The sequence below is a fragment of the Lactuca virosa genome, chromosome 4 (genome assembly GCF_052849685.1).
Source record: "Lactuca virosa cultivar CGN04683 chromosome 4, Lactuca_virosa_CGN04683_v6, whole genome shotgun sequence".
Taxonomy (NCBI): Eukaryota; Viridiplantae; Streptophyta; class Magnoliopsida; order Asterales; family Asteraceae; genus Lactuca; species Lactuca virosa.
In genome coordinates this window covers 437,551,513-437,566,755 of record NC_136429.1, presented here as the reverse complement: position 1 = coordinate 437,566,755, position 15,243 = coordinate 437,551,513, and the positions used below count along the sequence as shown (strand labels likewise).

General features: G+C 41.1%; 1 protein-coding gene and 2 long non-coding RNA genes across 4 annotated transcripts; all 3 read left to right on the top strand.

The window, feature by feature from the left end:
• The first annotated feature begins 9,663 nt into the window (after positions 1-9,663).
• On the top strand, positions 9,664-10,410 carry LOC145169209 (uncharacterized). Its single transcript, XR_013742370.1, has 3 exons — positions 9,664-9,972; positions 10,059-10,162; positions 10,244-10,410. It is a non-coding gene; the product is annotated as an uncharacterized LOC145169209 (long non-coding RNA).
• A 531-nt stretch (positions 10,411-10,941) lies between these two features.
• On the top strand, positions 10,942-11,814 carry LOC145169208 (uncharacterized). Its single transcript, XR_013742369.1, has 3 exons — positions 10,942-11,012; positions 11,097-11,459; positions 11,553-11,814. It is a non-coding gene; the product is annotated as an uncharacterized LOC145169208 (long non-coding RNA).
• A 269-nt stretch (positions 11,815-12,083) lies between these two features.
• On the top strand, positions 12,084-13,993 carry LOC145169207 (serine/threonine-protein phosphatase 5-like). Of its 2 annotated transcripts, XM_079087776.1 has the most exons (8): positions 12,090-12,336; positions 12,439-12,580; positions 12,656-12,970; positions 13,035-13,163; positions 13,282-13,386; positions 13,570-13,630; positions 13,730-13,786; positions 13,873-13,993. In XM_079087776.1, the coding sequence occupies exons 5-8, from the start codon at positions 13,288-13,290 to the stop codon at positions 13,980-13,982; spliced, it is 327 nt and encodes a 108-aa protein (XP_078943902.1). In that variant the 5' UTR covers positions 12,090-12,336; positions 12,439-12,580; positions 12,656-12,970; positions 13,035-13,163; positions 13,282-13,287; the 3' UTR covers positions 13,983-13,993. The 2 variants fall into 2 exon arrangements, with proteins under 2 accessions (XP_078943903.1, XP_078943902.1); XM_079087777.1 differs by having other exon boundaries at positions 12,084-12,177; positions 12,456-12,580; positions 12,656-13,163.
• Positions 13,994-15,243: the final 1,250 nt, after the last annotated feature.

Below are 15,243 nucleotides of genomic sequence, written 5' to 3'. Positions count from 1 at the left end.
TTCCGACCCTAATGGTCATATCAAATTGAGTCCAACTACGCTGAGTATGTTATGTGGTTCAGAGAATCAAGTTCGATGTAGCATCTGACTTAAAACGGAAGATTTAAATAAAAAGCGATCAGTAGAGGTATCGCGAAAAGTTGCTTGTAGCTACAAATGCTACCTTTTAAGATGAGATTAGAACATGAAGGAAAGTATAGTCTGTTCTGGAAGACTCTAAGAGACCTGAGTCTAAGCATTGCAGCATACGATGATAGGTCATTGGAATATGACACATCGTTCCATTTTAGTAATAAAATAACTTATCTTAGGTTTGTTAAGAAGAAGAGGCAGTCTCCAGTAAGGATCGAGATTGTGACTTGAAGGCCATACTTTGGAGTCTAATGTGAGATAGGGAGCAAGTGCAAGATCGAGCACCACCTGCAATCAGGAAGTCTTAGAGTTAGATATTCGTTCGAAGAAACATCAAAGTTACGGTTATTACTTAGGATGAAGAGATAACGTATGGAGTCATCATGTGAGCCATGTTTCGTTGATGATTCCGGGACGTAATCATCCTAAGGGGGGGGATAATTGTAATGCCCGTAGATCCGGTGTAACATCCGGATTCCCAGGTATCTTATTTTAAGTAATTATATTGAATTTTATAGAGCGACTCGGCGAGTAGGCGCTCAGACTCGCCGAGTGGGATTGCGCATTTCTGGTCTGATTTAATGAAGGACTCGACGAGTCGATGCGTGGACTCGGCGAGTCCACGCTGTTAAGTGAAACCCTAATTCTCGGGGCATGTGCCCTATTTAAAGGCCTTTATAGCCTCCATTGCGGCCACTTCACCCCTGAGAAACCCTAGAAAGAGAGAGAGAGAGAGAGAGAGAGAGAGAGAGAGAGAACGTTTGTGGTGCAAGAGGAAGGCTAATTCACCATTTCTTGTGTGTTTTAGCAAAAGAGAAGTAGTTTCCAACAAGAGGAGGTCAAGGGAGCTGTGGATCCAGGGTTTTCAAGTTCAGATATACACTATTCAGGTATCAAATCGAACTTCCCTTCTGTTTTGGGTTAAGATCTATGATTTAGGGTTTTCTATAAACCTTTTAAGGCTTGAAAGGTTGAGGTTATGGTCCCTTGCTGGGTTAGACCTCAGATCTGGACCCATAGAGGTCCAGAGAACCTTTCCCATTCTTCTTTATGCTTGTTCATGGAGGATTGGAGACTAGGTTGCCAGTTTTAGAGTTATTTCTCCATTTATGGCTTGATGTGGGTTGCATGCACGTAAAGGTTGCACCTTTACGTGACCTTTGAGCACTTGAAGGCCAGATCTATAGTTTAGAGAAGCAGATCTGACATCAAAAGGTCATTTGAGAGTTGTTATGGGAGCAACTCGACGAGTCGAGTCGCGGTTGCCCCGCGATTCGTGACAGGTGTAACCCGTCGAGTGGAAGGATGACTCGACGAGCCAAGAGAGGCTGAAAGGATTCAGAGGACCCGCATGGACTCGCCGAGTCACCCTTGTGCACTCGACGAGTCGGGTCAAAGTTTGACCGTTGACTTTCGTTGACTTTAGGGTTCTGGTGAAGACTGATTCAGGAGAGTTCAGGGAAGGGTAGAATGGCCTTCTACCCAATCTGTAGAGATGTGATCATGAGAGAATATTGATCGGGGATGCTATTTGAATAATAGGAGGAGGCTAAGTCGGTACGTTGAGCACGAGAGTTTATCCGACTTCATTGAGGTGAGTCTTCTCACTATACTGTACCTGGAAGGGTACCTATGTGTGACCGGAAGGTCTTGTATACTATGATGTATGTGCTACATGCGGTTATGTGATATGTATGTGCTATGTATGTTACGTATGGTAAGGACCGGAAGGTCAGGATGAAATATATGTATGTGCTATGTATGTTACGTATGGTAAGGACCGAAAGGTCAGGATGATATGGACCAGAAGGTCAAGAGGTTACGGACGGAAGGTCGATACGGGTAGGACCGGAAGGTCCATCGGGATTTGGGACGGAAGTCCCCTGAGACACATGGATCAGAAGATCCTATAGGGTTATGGCCTGGAAAGGCGTATGTGTGGTATGTGGTATTTGGGGAACTCACTAAGCATTTATGCTTACAGTTGTTATGATATATGTTTCAGGTACTAGCGAGGATCGCGGGAAGGCGCCGGCATGATCCGTACACACTTATGGAGTTTATGTTATTGAGATTCTGGGACATGTTTTTTTATGACACAGTGAATACATTATGTTTATTGATTATCGTGTGACTGAAAGTATGATTTAAAAGTGAAAAATTGTTTGAAAAATCACGTTGTTACATCCGGGCTAGTCAATTTAGAGATAATAGGGGTCGAATACGACTTTTTGACAAAAGATTATTTACAATAAATAATCTTAACCAAGTTGTAGAATACGTCTCAAGGGTTCCGTACATATAAAGAACGTTGAAATCCGATTTATAACGAAGAAGTTATGGTCCGTCGAAGTTTTATGGCAAAACCGGCACGACACCGGGAGACGTAAATAGTGAATTTACGATGGAGGACTTTTTAGCCTTAGTGATCTAAACAAAAGTTGTAGTATACGTTAAACCGAGAACATACAACAAAAGAACGCCCAAATCTGACTTCGTATGAGAAAGTTATGAATTTTCTAAGATTTGGCATAGCAGTGCACAGCCTGAAACTCGAATTTTAGATCGAACGGTTTTTGGCGTACGCGACCTAAATGAGAATTGAAGATCTCATTAATAGGAACTCAACGGTAAAAAGACAGACAAAAACAGAGTCCGTATGTAGAAGTTATGAATTTTACGCGGACATTTAACAGTATAATCTCCTCGTACTGTTAAATTTAAAATCGGTCAAGAATTAGCCGACGGAGTCAAAATGAAAGTTGTAGATCTTATTTTTACCTACGCATGGATATAAAGAACGTCAAAAACGGAGGTCGTATGTGAAAGTTACGGATTTTAGAAGTCGGAAGTGTGCTGTGCGAAAATGGGTGATGTGGCACAATCTTGGCCATTGCTTTCTCCCCAAGTCTTGCCACTAGATGGTGACATGTGGCACCAAGTTCAGCCATTTTTCACCCTATAAATAGAACCTCTCCCACCCTCATTTTCTTCACACATTTCCCATTCTTTCTTTCTCTCACTAGTTTCTCTCTCTAACCCCCCAAACCCCCCGAAAAGCCTAGGGAACCTCCCTAGCACGAGGCGGAAGCCCCGGAGTGCTCGACGGCTCTGAGAAGAAGAGCTTTTCAGCTCGGGAATGCTGCTCCAAGCAAAGCCCGGTTTTCTATAAAACCCGCTGTAAGTGAGCTACGCCTACGCTATTTTTAATATATCGTTTATTTAATTATAGTAACGTTATTAGGAACTTATAATAAGTACTTGGGCTATTATTATGGGTTATATAAGTATTGTTTAACGCTTATATAATAGTAATAATAGCTAGACTATTAATTAGTCTCGGCGAATAATAGACTAAACTCTAGTGGTAATAATACTAGGTTTCGTCGAAGGAAATTATTTTTAAGAAGCGAAGCGCTGTCTGAGTTCGGATTCACCACCTTTTCAAGTGAGTGCATAGTTACTTTCATCTTACAAATAGATATGAAGTATTTTATATAAATTACGTGCTATGTGTGCATATTATCTGTATACTTGCTATCTATGTTGAAGGAACGATTTTATACAAGTTTTATATGATTTAAAGTGTATATGTATTTATATCTACATAATATGTTGGGTAAAACATGGGTAGATGACATATGAGTTGGATGATGAGTTAGACCATGAGGTAAGGGTGAGAGGTGGACGATGTGAGAAGCCTTTTTCCCAAATGATGTCCCCGTCATCTAGCAGAGTATGGATGACAACCACGGACTATTCTACACAGTCCAGTGGAACGCTAGCAGGCTCGCAACCTGTAGGTGTTGTGAACGATGTGTTCACCTGGTGTACTCTAAACCCTGGCGATCATGCAGACTTGGTGCCTAAACCTTGGCGATCATGCAGACTTGGTGCCAAAACCCTGGCGACTATGCGGACTTAGTGCCTATTGTATAAACCATGACGACTATGCAGACTTAGTGCCTAAACCCTGGTGACTATGCGGACTTAGTGCCTATTGTATAAATCCTGGCGACTATGCAGACTTAGTGCCTAAACCCTGGTGACGATGGACTTCGTGCCGATTCCTTAGGATGATCCTTAGGAATGAATGAACGAGGAATAGTTGATTCTTAGGGTAGATCCTTAAGAGTAAAGAAGATAATGGGGATGGGTAATTGGGTTGATTGTTTGATGTTTAAACATAATAATTATATTATTGTGGGTTGAAAACCCTATGTACTCACCAGGTTTCCCACCCTGACCCACTCAAGCTTATTTGTATCACAGGTGTCAATATGAAGCTACTTTACACTGAGAGATTTAAAAGAGATGTAGATCACTAGTGTAAATGAATGTAAGTTATGTTTATGCTTATGTTTCTGTATTGACGATTACATCCCAAATGTTTTAAAATGAATAAAAATACATTTCTTCGAAAATGCTTTGATAATGTATTTATCATGTTTTACTGGGAACTAATTCCGCAACATTTTTATTAAAAGAAGTACTCTGATTTTTATAAAGCATAAACAAAATCGGTCTTTTCTGGCCGTGAAAATGGGGATGTCACAATACGTCCGCAAACTCTCGTACCACGGGCACATCGCCCACCGTCGCCCTACCCGCCCTCGCTGCCGAACAAAAAGCTGGTCCTCGCTGTGGCTTTTCGCCTTGAACCACCAGCTCTCCCCCACTAGGGGTCCTAATCCGTACTGACTACTGCGCGCAGTCAATCACTGTCCCATTGGGGCTCAGCCAATCCATACCAATAATAACCTTGTTCCCCCGGAAAGGTATGGGAACCAAGTCCACCAGGTAACGTTCCTCGAACAGCCTCAAAACACAATCCCGGTAGACCTTTGACGCTCGTACCGACCGGTCGTCCGCAATCTCGACCTCTAGAAGGCAATCCAACATGCCCGAAGACTCCGGAAACTTCTTGCTAAGCGCAAGAGAGACAAACGATCGAGTGGCACCTGAATCAAACAGCACCTGAACTGGGATACCGTTCATATGGAACGATCCTAAGCAAGGCACATAATATATCAAAATCACAGCGACATAACATAAAAGCATAAAAATAAGAAATCATACCCGTCACCACATCGGGTGCAGCGCGTGCCTCCTCGGCTGTTAGCTGAAATGCTCGGCTCTGAACCACTGGAGCCTCTAACTTGGCCTTCCGGCCATCCACAATCCGTCCTGCCGCTGGAGTCGGCGCCACTGTCGACGCCGCTGCTGCTGTCAATCTAGGGCAATTGTCCTTTTTATGGCCCTTCTGATTGTAATGAAAGGAAATCAGGTCTGATATCTGAATCGCAGGAGTAGGGGCAGTACAATCTCTGCCAAAATGCCCAACCTTGCCACACTTATAGCAGCATGAACCCGGCCCAGTGCGACAAGCTCCCTCGTGTGACCGACCGTATTTCCCACAGCGGTCCCGCCCTGACTGGCCTTTCGGCTTACCATCGGATCCCTTGGGCTTCTTCCCCTCCGCTGCCTTCCTCTTCCAGATGTGCTCCAGATCAATCTCCCTCTCCCTAGCCCTGGCAATCATGGAATCCAGGGTAGGGCAAGCTGAGAAACTGACATGCTCCCGGATGTTAGCTCGTAGCATGTCATGGTAGCGGGTCCTCTTCATGTCCTCATCACCCGCATACTGGGGCACCAGCAATGCCCTCTCCCGGAACTTGGCGGTGATCTCCGCCACAGTCTCCGTAGTCTGTCTCATGTCCAAGAACTCCCTGGCCAGCTGCTGAAGCTCCACAGCTGGCGCAAACTCCGCCCTGAATCTGGTCATAAAGTCTGACCAGGTCATAGCCTCAACAGCCGAGGCTCCCAGAGAGTCGCCAACCGACTCCCACCAATCTCTGGCCCTGTCTCTCAAACACCCTACACCGAAACGGACCTTCGACCCTTCCGGGCAGAAGCTCGTCAGCTGCGCAGACTCGATGTCTGCGATCCATCTCCTAGCAGCAATGGGGTCTTTCACCCCATGGAAATCTGGCGCACCACTCCCTCTGAAGTCCTTAAAGGACAGTGTGCGTGATCCTGACTGGCTGGCCGCCATGTCACTCCTGAACGCCCTGAGGCGATCCTCCATCAGCTCAATGATCCCTTCCTTGATCGACCCGAAGATAACCGGCGTCGCATCAAGGATACCTCTCGTGATCTCGGACGCGATGAACTCGCGTAACCCATCATCCACATGCTCGGATCCTGCGCCCGAGCCCGATCCTGACCCAGATCCTGAACCTCCTGCTCCATGTCGCGTAACCACCATTCTGAAAATAAACATACGAATGTCAGGGTCACATATACTTTTCGGAGGTCTCGTACACTTTCCAAGTTCCCAGGTTCCATCCAGGCCCTCCTTGATTCGAGTACGGGTCCTCTGCTTTCAGTAGTACGGGCCCATACTACCTTCCACATCTACCCGTACTTTCCTCAAGGATTGCTTCGACTTCACCAAGTCCCTTTTACCGATACCTTTTCCACTGACCTCATCCTAGGCTTCCCTAGGGCACTCTCCGACCTACCCTCCGCCATCAGCTGCACTAGGAGTCCCCACCACTTCCCCCTAACTAACTTGCAGATACTGTTACATATCCGTTCCTTAGGTAGTTGAAGATGGCCAGAACCCCCATAGCACAAAGCAAGCAGCTTTCATGCATTGGGTAACCAAATCAGGCATAACCTACACAGGCCATCCTACTGCTGACTAAACAGTCCTAGCATACAGCTCATACAACAGGCATATAAGGCATCCTCCTAGATCCTTAGTCCTATTCTAGCATGCAGTTTTCTGAATCAAAACCATATAGCATAACATAGCAAGTATGGGTATCTTGGGGAAAACTTACTTGAGCCCGGCCGGTCGCATGCATCACACACTTCGTCTTTCTTATAATCCTTCCATTTAGATTTTAGAAAACCATTTTTATTCCTTGTAAAAATCTTTTAGTCCCTTGGTTTGAGTCCAGACACCCCCGAGGGTGTGTCTGAATCCCTCAAACCAGGGCTCTGATACCAACTTGTAACATCCCAAAATTCAAGCCCGAAAATTTCATTTTTAAATTAATAATTTTTAAAACATTTTACCATAACACTGTCAACAAAGCAACACATTACAAAATCATAAAGTCGTGTCCCAAACCATGACATCAAAAATAAGGAAAATCAGAGTACAATCCCAGAAAGTCCGATGCGGAATCAAGTGTGTGTGTGTGTGATGCGATGCTATGCCGCCGGCTCCTTCCCCTTAGACGAAGAGGTACCTGAAACCAAAACCGAAACCGTAAGCATAAAGCTTAGTGAGTTCCCCCATCATGCCACATACCATACAATATCATCGGTATCTTTCAACCGGTAATCATCATCGGTATCTTTCAACCGGTAATCATCATCGCTATCTTTCAACCGGTAATCATCATCGGTATCTTTCAACCGGTAACTGTGATCGGTATCTTTCAACCGGTAACTGGGGACTATTCCACCCCCCTACCACTAGCATACAACAACAAGATATAAACATACAGTCAGGCATATCCGGGTACTGACCTACCCTTCGGTACTAAGGACCGCTGTCAGGGAAACTAATCCCTATTATACACGTAACATATCATACAGATAAAACTCTTGACCAAAGCACGTAACCAGACCAAGATAATTATCACAAAGACAATCATCTTCTAAATAGCCCTCTTTGGTGGGCCGACATTGTGGCCTTAGACCCACCCCTACTGGAAGGTAACTCACCTCGTACGAGTAGCTGCTGATAATCTGTGCGGGAAACCTCTGTCTGCTGCTGCTCCGGAAATCCTCCGGCTACAATCCCCACAAAACACTCAGTCAGAATCTGATATCCACTCTTAGGGTAAAATGACTATTTTACCCCCAACCAAATCCAAGTCAAAGTCAACTTCCAGTTGACCCGACTCGCCGAGTTGGGCCGTCAACTCGTCGAGTCCCTTCCCTTTACTCGTCCTTATCCACGACTCGACTCGTCGAGTTTGGCAACGACTCGACGAGTTCCCCTTCTTTACGAACATCAATGAACCTTCATCCGACTCGCCGAGTCGTATGAACAACTCGTCGAGTTCACCTTCAACTGATGAACAAGTCCTGACCTTGACTCGCCGAGTTGTATGAATAACTCGTCGAGTTCATCTTCAAACATAAGGAGATTGCCTTGGACTCGCCGAGTCTGTTCTAGCACTCGTCGAGTCCCATGAACTCCAGGTCTAAAACTAAGTCCAATGCGTTGGGTCACTCTTTCTGTCCTGCTATAACCCTTCTAATACCCAACTGAGTTCTTTTGACCCTCAACAGATATGGGACTGAAAGCCTTGGACTCCTCGAGTCCCAAGAACGGATTCGCCGAGTCGATAACGTCCACACCCTAAATCCTCGATTTCTGATGTACAACACTTGACCAAATGATAGATCCAAGCCCCTAAGCTCGATCTATCACGTAAAGTTACGAACTTTACGTGCATTCATGGGACTTTTGAGCCAAAAAGGCTCTAAAATGGCTCTTTTGTTGTATGGGGCCTTCCTTGGGTGCAAAAGCAACCCAAATTTGCCTTGTCACTCTCCCCAAGTGCTAGGTCCGAAGTCTTGACCCCCAACCATGTTTTCAAATCATGGTTGGTCACCTCATATGGCTTAAAAGCCCTAATCCTCCCCAAAAAGGGATCTAACAAACAAGTAAGCAAGGTACAGACTTTATACCTTTCAAAGACTGCAAATGATGAACCAAACTCAAATCCTTCAGTTTCCTCTTGATCCTTTTATGCTCTTCCTTCTTCCTTGTGAACAAAGCCACCAAAATCACCACAAATGCCTTTAGATCTTCACACACTCGGCTAGGGTTTGCTATGGAGGGTCTTTGGGAGCAATAGGGGCGAGTGGTGGCTGAAAGAGATGATTAAATAGGGTGCAAACCCTCATATTAGGGTTTTGTCCAGTCAGAGCCTACTCGTCGAGTCTGGTCGCCGACTCGACGAGCCCATCACTTAAGTCCCGCGTCCAGTCTCACTCCTACTCGACGAGTTGGGCCTTCAAATCGCCGAGTCCTAGGCCAGAAATGCAAAATACAACAAAATAAATTACATACCAGGAACCGAGTGCTACACGACGGGAGTAAAAACCTAATTTCGAGACAATGGCTTGTGTATATAAGCCTTCGCTTTACGACTTCTCCGACGACCTCGAGCTCCGACAACCTCCTTTTACCTTTTCCTGTCGGCGACCTCGAGCTTACCTCACCTCACCTCACCGAGACCGCGATGACTGCTCAAGTGTACAGGCCTTCGTTTAAGAGCCAACCATTTACGGATCCTCGTGCCCACAAGACTATAATTTAGGGCTCGTTACATTGTGCCTATGTTGGACTTACAAAGAGATTAAAGGTTTTACGACTTCTCCTTATCGCCATCTATGAACTAATGAAGCCTTAGATAGGTACGATTGAAGTATCGTGTAAGTTAAAGGTGATAGGTAGTTCAATCTCAAAATCCAACGACTGTTTATTTCTTCAAAATCAAATGGTTCTAGCTCTTTAGCAACCAGTAATTCCGGAGAACGTTGGGCCTCCTTTTGACTATGATCTATTCCGTCATCATCTGAATGGCAATCGTCTACATCAGAATCATCCATTAGATTCACCGAAATCTGTATTTCATTCTTAATATCTGATGTCGAAGACTATCGGTTTGTCTCTTCAAAAAAAATTGGTCATTAAGGTGTACTGGAGTCGCATTTGCAGCAGGTCTGCTTGGAGCTTGCTTTCCTGGAACAGGTGCTCGTATGGTGGCACTAATCAGAGGTCCCTGCACAGAAGGCCCTGGTTTAGTAAGCCATTTTGATATCTTTTTCCATTGAATCATTTCTACTTCCCATTAAACCCAAACCTCCATCCCCCTTCAATCTTCTTTCAGATTATCTCAAAGATCTCTCAAATCCTGTTCGTTCACATAAAGATCTGGACAAAGATGCAGATCCTGTTCAGGGGATCATAGGACCTTGCACATCCTTGGATAAGGTGGAAATTTAGTCATTTACTAAATTGTTCATTAATCTTTACCAGTTTGTATATAATTTTTTTTGGCTATTTATGTTGCAGAAAGGACTTGATGTTGCAAACACACTGATAGGTCAAGGGAACACCACATCATGGAAGCTATGTGGACTTGATAAAGACACTTGTTTGACTGTTTTCTTTGATATATCATCAAGTGATAAAGATCCTTCTGGAAATGTAAATCCACAGTTGCATATACAAACCACCACAAGGTAAATCCACAGTTGTATATATTTTTCAGATTGGATCTTCACCTGGATTTGAAGATGGAGAGTTTGAATCTTCTAAAATAATCCACCCTGCTGCTTTCTTTTATCACAATGAGGATGATTCCTCTATTTTGTTGACTCAGAGGTATTCTTTTTTAAATGAATAATTACAAATATATTGATAGGCGATAGTCTTATTATGGCTTTTACTTTTCATATGATGAAAGAATCATGCTATAAGGAGAGTTGATATGGAGAGCAGGACAGTTGAGACATTATATCCGAAACCTAATGTCAGTGAGACAAAAAGTAGTTTAGTGAGTTGGATCATTGATAACCTTTGGAGTACGAATGACATTCCTTCAAATTATGAGGAAGTTGATCCTAAATTACTTTTTTACCCCTGGCATCTTCTCAAGTCACTGGAAAACGACCTCTTTATTCTCAACCGCAGGTAAACCACATTTTACATGTCATATTTTAATTAACAGGATATACTGTTAAGTGTTATGTGTTAATCTCCTATATAATGTTTTCATGTCGTTTTGAAACTTTATGGATCTTGGATCTGTCATCTGGTATCATTAAAGAAGTGGTCAAAGGTTTGACTTCTATTATCTGGATGATGATCTTTTAACATTTGCAATTAATTATCTCGTTAATTATTAATCGTTTATGCTGTGAAGGATCTGCAAAGATTATAAAGATCTGTGGACAGTTGATAAAGGTGAAATTATCCTTTGTAAAAGAAATACCGCCTAGTCAGCTTCCACAAAATGATTTCTCGGTGGAGGGTATTTCACATGCGGGTCTACTCTTTTCCGTGGCAACTTTTCGGGACAATATCGTAATTTGTGACACATGTAAAATTAAATATTTTCTTTTTCTTTTAATTGACGAACTACAATATCCTCTAAGCAACGAGAGTGGTTAGATGGTTAGGTGGTGCTGAAATACAACAAAACTTGTGACTCAATGACAAGCTTCGAGTTCTCAAATTTTGGATTGCTATACTGGTTGGTCCCCACTATGGAATCAGCTTATGCTGCGTGAGTAATCTTATTCTATTTCTACAACCCATTACCCGACCTCACCCGTTTAGGACACTCATGTATGTATACCTTTTTCTACCGATGTGATAGTGGTTTTGGTGTCGCGGGACTTCCTGTGGATCATATTCAACATTTCAGCTTGTTACAAGGTAATTAATTAACTGTCTCTTTCTACATGCTCTTTCACTTCACCATTGTATCTATTTTTCTTTACTAAAAACAATATTAGGTAAAAGCATGGTGTGGTGTTATGAAACAAACAGGCAGGACAAACATATAGATGAAAGTAGAAATCCCTCATACACTTTAATCTGTTTGAGCTTGTGGAGCTGCCACTGCCACCCATATTAATCTGTTTGAGCTATATATATATATATATATATATATATATATATATATATATATATATATATATATATATATATATATATATATATATATAGCCCCAACATGAGCGAGGAGCTGCTAATGGCATTTCAATGACACCCATTTTCTCGATGATCTTCGCCTAAACAATCCATGGCATGAACTTAAAAAGTCAGTTTTTGACTTTCAAGGTTTACTCTAAATTACCAAGTTACCCTTTCAGTATTGTAAGTTTGTAACATTTTTGCTTTTTAGGAACTAATAAAAGCAAAAACAATCGCACCTGATGAAGATAATTATAAAGAAGCCATTGAGGCCTCTTTTAAAGTTTTTGCTCCTCAAGGAATCAGTAAGTAGCCATTTTATATAAAGTGTTTATATAAGGTTTTGATATTTTTTTTTTTGGTGTTTATATAAAGTGTTATTGTGATGGGGTGTTTGTGTTTGTGCTTGTGCTTGTTATTGTGATGGGCAAATTTGCTGCTACTGTGGGACCTGAACCTACCAAGTAACTATATTTTTCATTTTAATAAATAAATTTTGAATCTACAAAATCCATTTTAGATAATCATTTGCTGAATATATATGTTGTTGTGAATCGTGAATATAGAACGGATTTGGTTCCAGCATATGTTCGGCTACTTAGAGACAATGAAGTAGAAGTACGTATTACAGCTGCTGGAAAAGTCACCAAATTCTCCCGTATTCTTAGTCCAGAACTTGCAATTCAGCATATTCTTCCATGTGTCAAGGCTTTTTTTTCATAAAAAAAAACTTAAAAAAATTTGGTTATCTAACTTTTTCTCATAATGATATGTGATATGTAGGAGTTGTCTTCAGATTCTTCTCAGCATGTTAGATCTGCTCTGGCCTCTGTTTTTCTCATCAACACTGAAAAGCATACCATGAGCATATGTAATCTGCTGCATCAAAAAAGCTTAAAGCAATCAACAATCTCATGAACACTGCAAGTCAGCACTGGGATTTAAAAAATAAATATATCACAAGGCAATTTTTTTCATTGTACTATTGATTTTGGGCTTTGGTTATTGTTCTCTCCTTTAAGATTCTAATTCTATTGTTCAGGCTTCAAAAGTCAACCAACCGCATATATATGGAAGTGGAAAAGGGGAATGGACCAGGTTCGTAGCTAAATCATCTTTCTGTTGAATTTAAATATGCTTCAATAGTAACAAAGATATGTAGAAACAAAGCCAATGAAACACCTCGACATTAAATACATTCTTAAACGTTTAATGATGAATGACTTCAAAAATCATAAATCATGAAGAAAATGATGGATGACTTCAAGAATCAGAAATCCTTACATAAACGGTATACATATTACATATATACTTCTTATCAAAATATTTAATTTTTGATTGCTATCAATTCAATATCATACTCTATCTTCTCTTAGTTTTAATGTTATTGTTGTTGGTATGCTTTTCAGTTTGTCATGCAAACAAGGGACATTCTAATGGATTTGCATTCTCTTGTTGATGTAAAAGTTCCATATGGAAAACACTTCATAGTTTGTGTTGATGTACATGGTCAGGTAAACAATTTCTAAAAAATGTTTGAGAAAATGAATGAAAAAGTACCATTTTGTATCTTTTTTTCTTTTCTGATGAACCACTTTATATGAATGCAGTTTTTTTATTTGCTAAACATCTTTGCACTCAATGGTCTTCCCTCTGATGAAAATCCATATTTGTTTAATGGTGATTTTGTTGATCAGTGGTCTTTCTCTGTTGAGGTTATTCTTACACTTTTTGCATTCAAGTGTATGTCTCCATCAGGTAATTAATTTTGATCATGTATCTTTATTGATATTAAACACTACTATAGATTATAGAATCCTGATACATTAGTAATAATCATTTTTTTAATGTTTTCAGCTATTAAACACTACTATAGAAGAAGAGGACCCTGTTGTGTTTACGGGCGACACACTGGTGGGTGTATCTTGTAATTTCTTGATGTATATTTTGGGCTAAATGGTACTTTCATTTTTTTTCTGATGATGTATTTTTTTTGGTAGTTTGTTGTTGGTTGTGGCAGTTTTTTGAGGGGACAGTAGGACAGATGCATGAGTCACTGTGTGTGACTTTGGCTTCTTTGCCAAAACCAACGAAATTTACTGCGATCTGATCTACCTCAACTTCAGGTACTCTTGTTGTTTTTGACTTTTTTCATATAGTTTGGAACAAGAAATGTCTTATTTCGACTTCAATTATAATGCAGGAGAAAGTTGGACATCATGACAGTTGTATGCTCCTTTTATGTTCAATTTTCCCTTTCTTTCTTTCTTATCTTTTTATTTTTTATAATATAACAGTTGTGTTATTTCAGCTTAAATCCCTACATTATACATTTGCTTAATTAGGTTTGTATAAAACCTGTGGTTGCAGGAATCCCTTAAGAAGTGTTGTAGCCAACGTGTTTTCCTTGTATGGTTCATTGGTGTAAGAAACATCCGCTCACCCTTTTGGTGGTTGGCCGGTCCTTAAATGGGAAACATCTCTACTATTGGTAAATTTTATCCACTTGAATAACTTCCAACTTCTAACAATCTGACTACATTTCTTAATGGAACCCGGAACACCACAAAGTCATCTGCTATCGATACACACTTGTGCAAATATTTTCAATGCAGAGCAGGTTTTAATGGAACCCGGAACACCACATGGATCAAATATCATATCTCAAGTGCGGTTCCACATTCTTTGGATGGAGAAAAGGGTAATTTCGTCTTTTACAACTAACATTCCATGTTTGATTCTTCTAATAATTATATTAGCATATTGATATTTTGACTTTTATTTGATCAGGTCACAAGAATTATCAGAGCAGGGGTTCATTAGTCTTAAAGAATTATGAAAGGCAAGATGCAACTCTACTTAGTTGGAATTTGATGTTTATCATCTTTTTGTATATCTTTTTAGTTTGTATAGCGTTACATTACAGAAGGTGTTCCTTAATAGCAATATAGTATTAGGTTATATAGTTAGGGAAAACCTCTTAATAACAATGTACAATTAGATCCCCTTAATATCAATGTATTACAATTTTTTGACATGATGTTATTGGATGAAATTGATTGTTTTGGTATATATTTGTTTACATATTTTTGTATTATACATAAATGAGTATCGTAAAGACGCGTCGTAAATGCATATTGAAAATGGTTACTGAAGTTTATGACACGCAAATGCGTGTCATCTTCATTTATGGCAGGGGCTTCCTTTATACGCATTGTGTGCCATAAACACGCACGTCGTAAGGTTACGACACGCAAATGCGTGTCGTCTTCCTTTATGACAGGGCCTTCCTTGATACACATTGTGTGTCATAACTGCGCGTCGTAAATGTGTGTCATAAATGTGCGTCGTAAATGCGCGTCGTAAATAGA

Bases quoted from the DNA above. Each gene is read 5' to 3' on its own strand.
- LOC145169207 (XM_079087777.1), top strand. From the start codon at position 13,288: ATGCAAACAAGGGACATTCTAATGGATTTGCATTCTCTTGTTGATGTA. The intron at 13,631-13,729 runs GTAATTAATTTT...TAATGTTTTCAG, and splicing joins CAAGTGTATGTCTCCATCAG to CTATTAAACACTACTATAGA. The intron at 13,787-13,872 runs GTGGGTGTATCT...TTTTTTTGGTAG, and splicing joins TGTTTACGGGCGACACACTG to TTTGTTGTTGGTTGTGGCAG.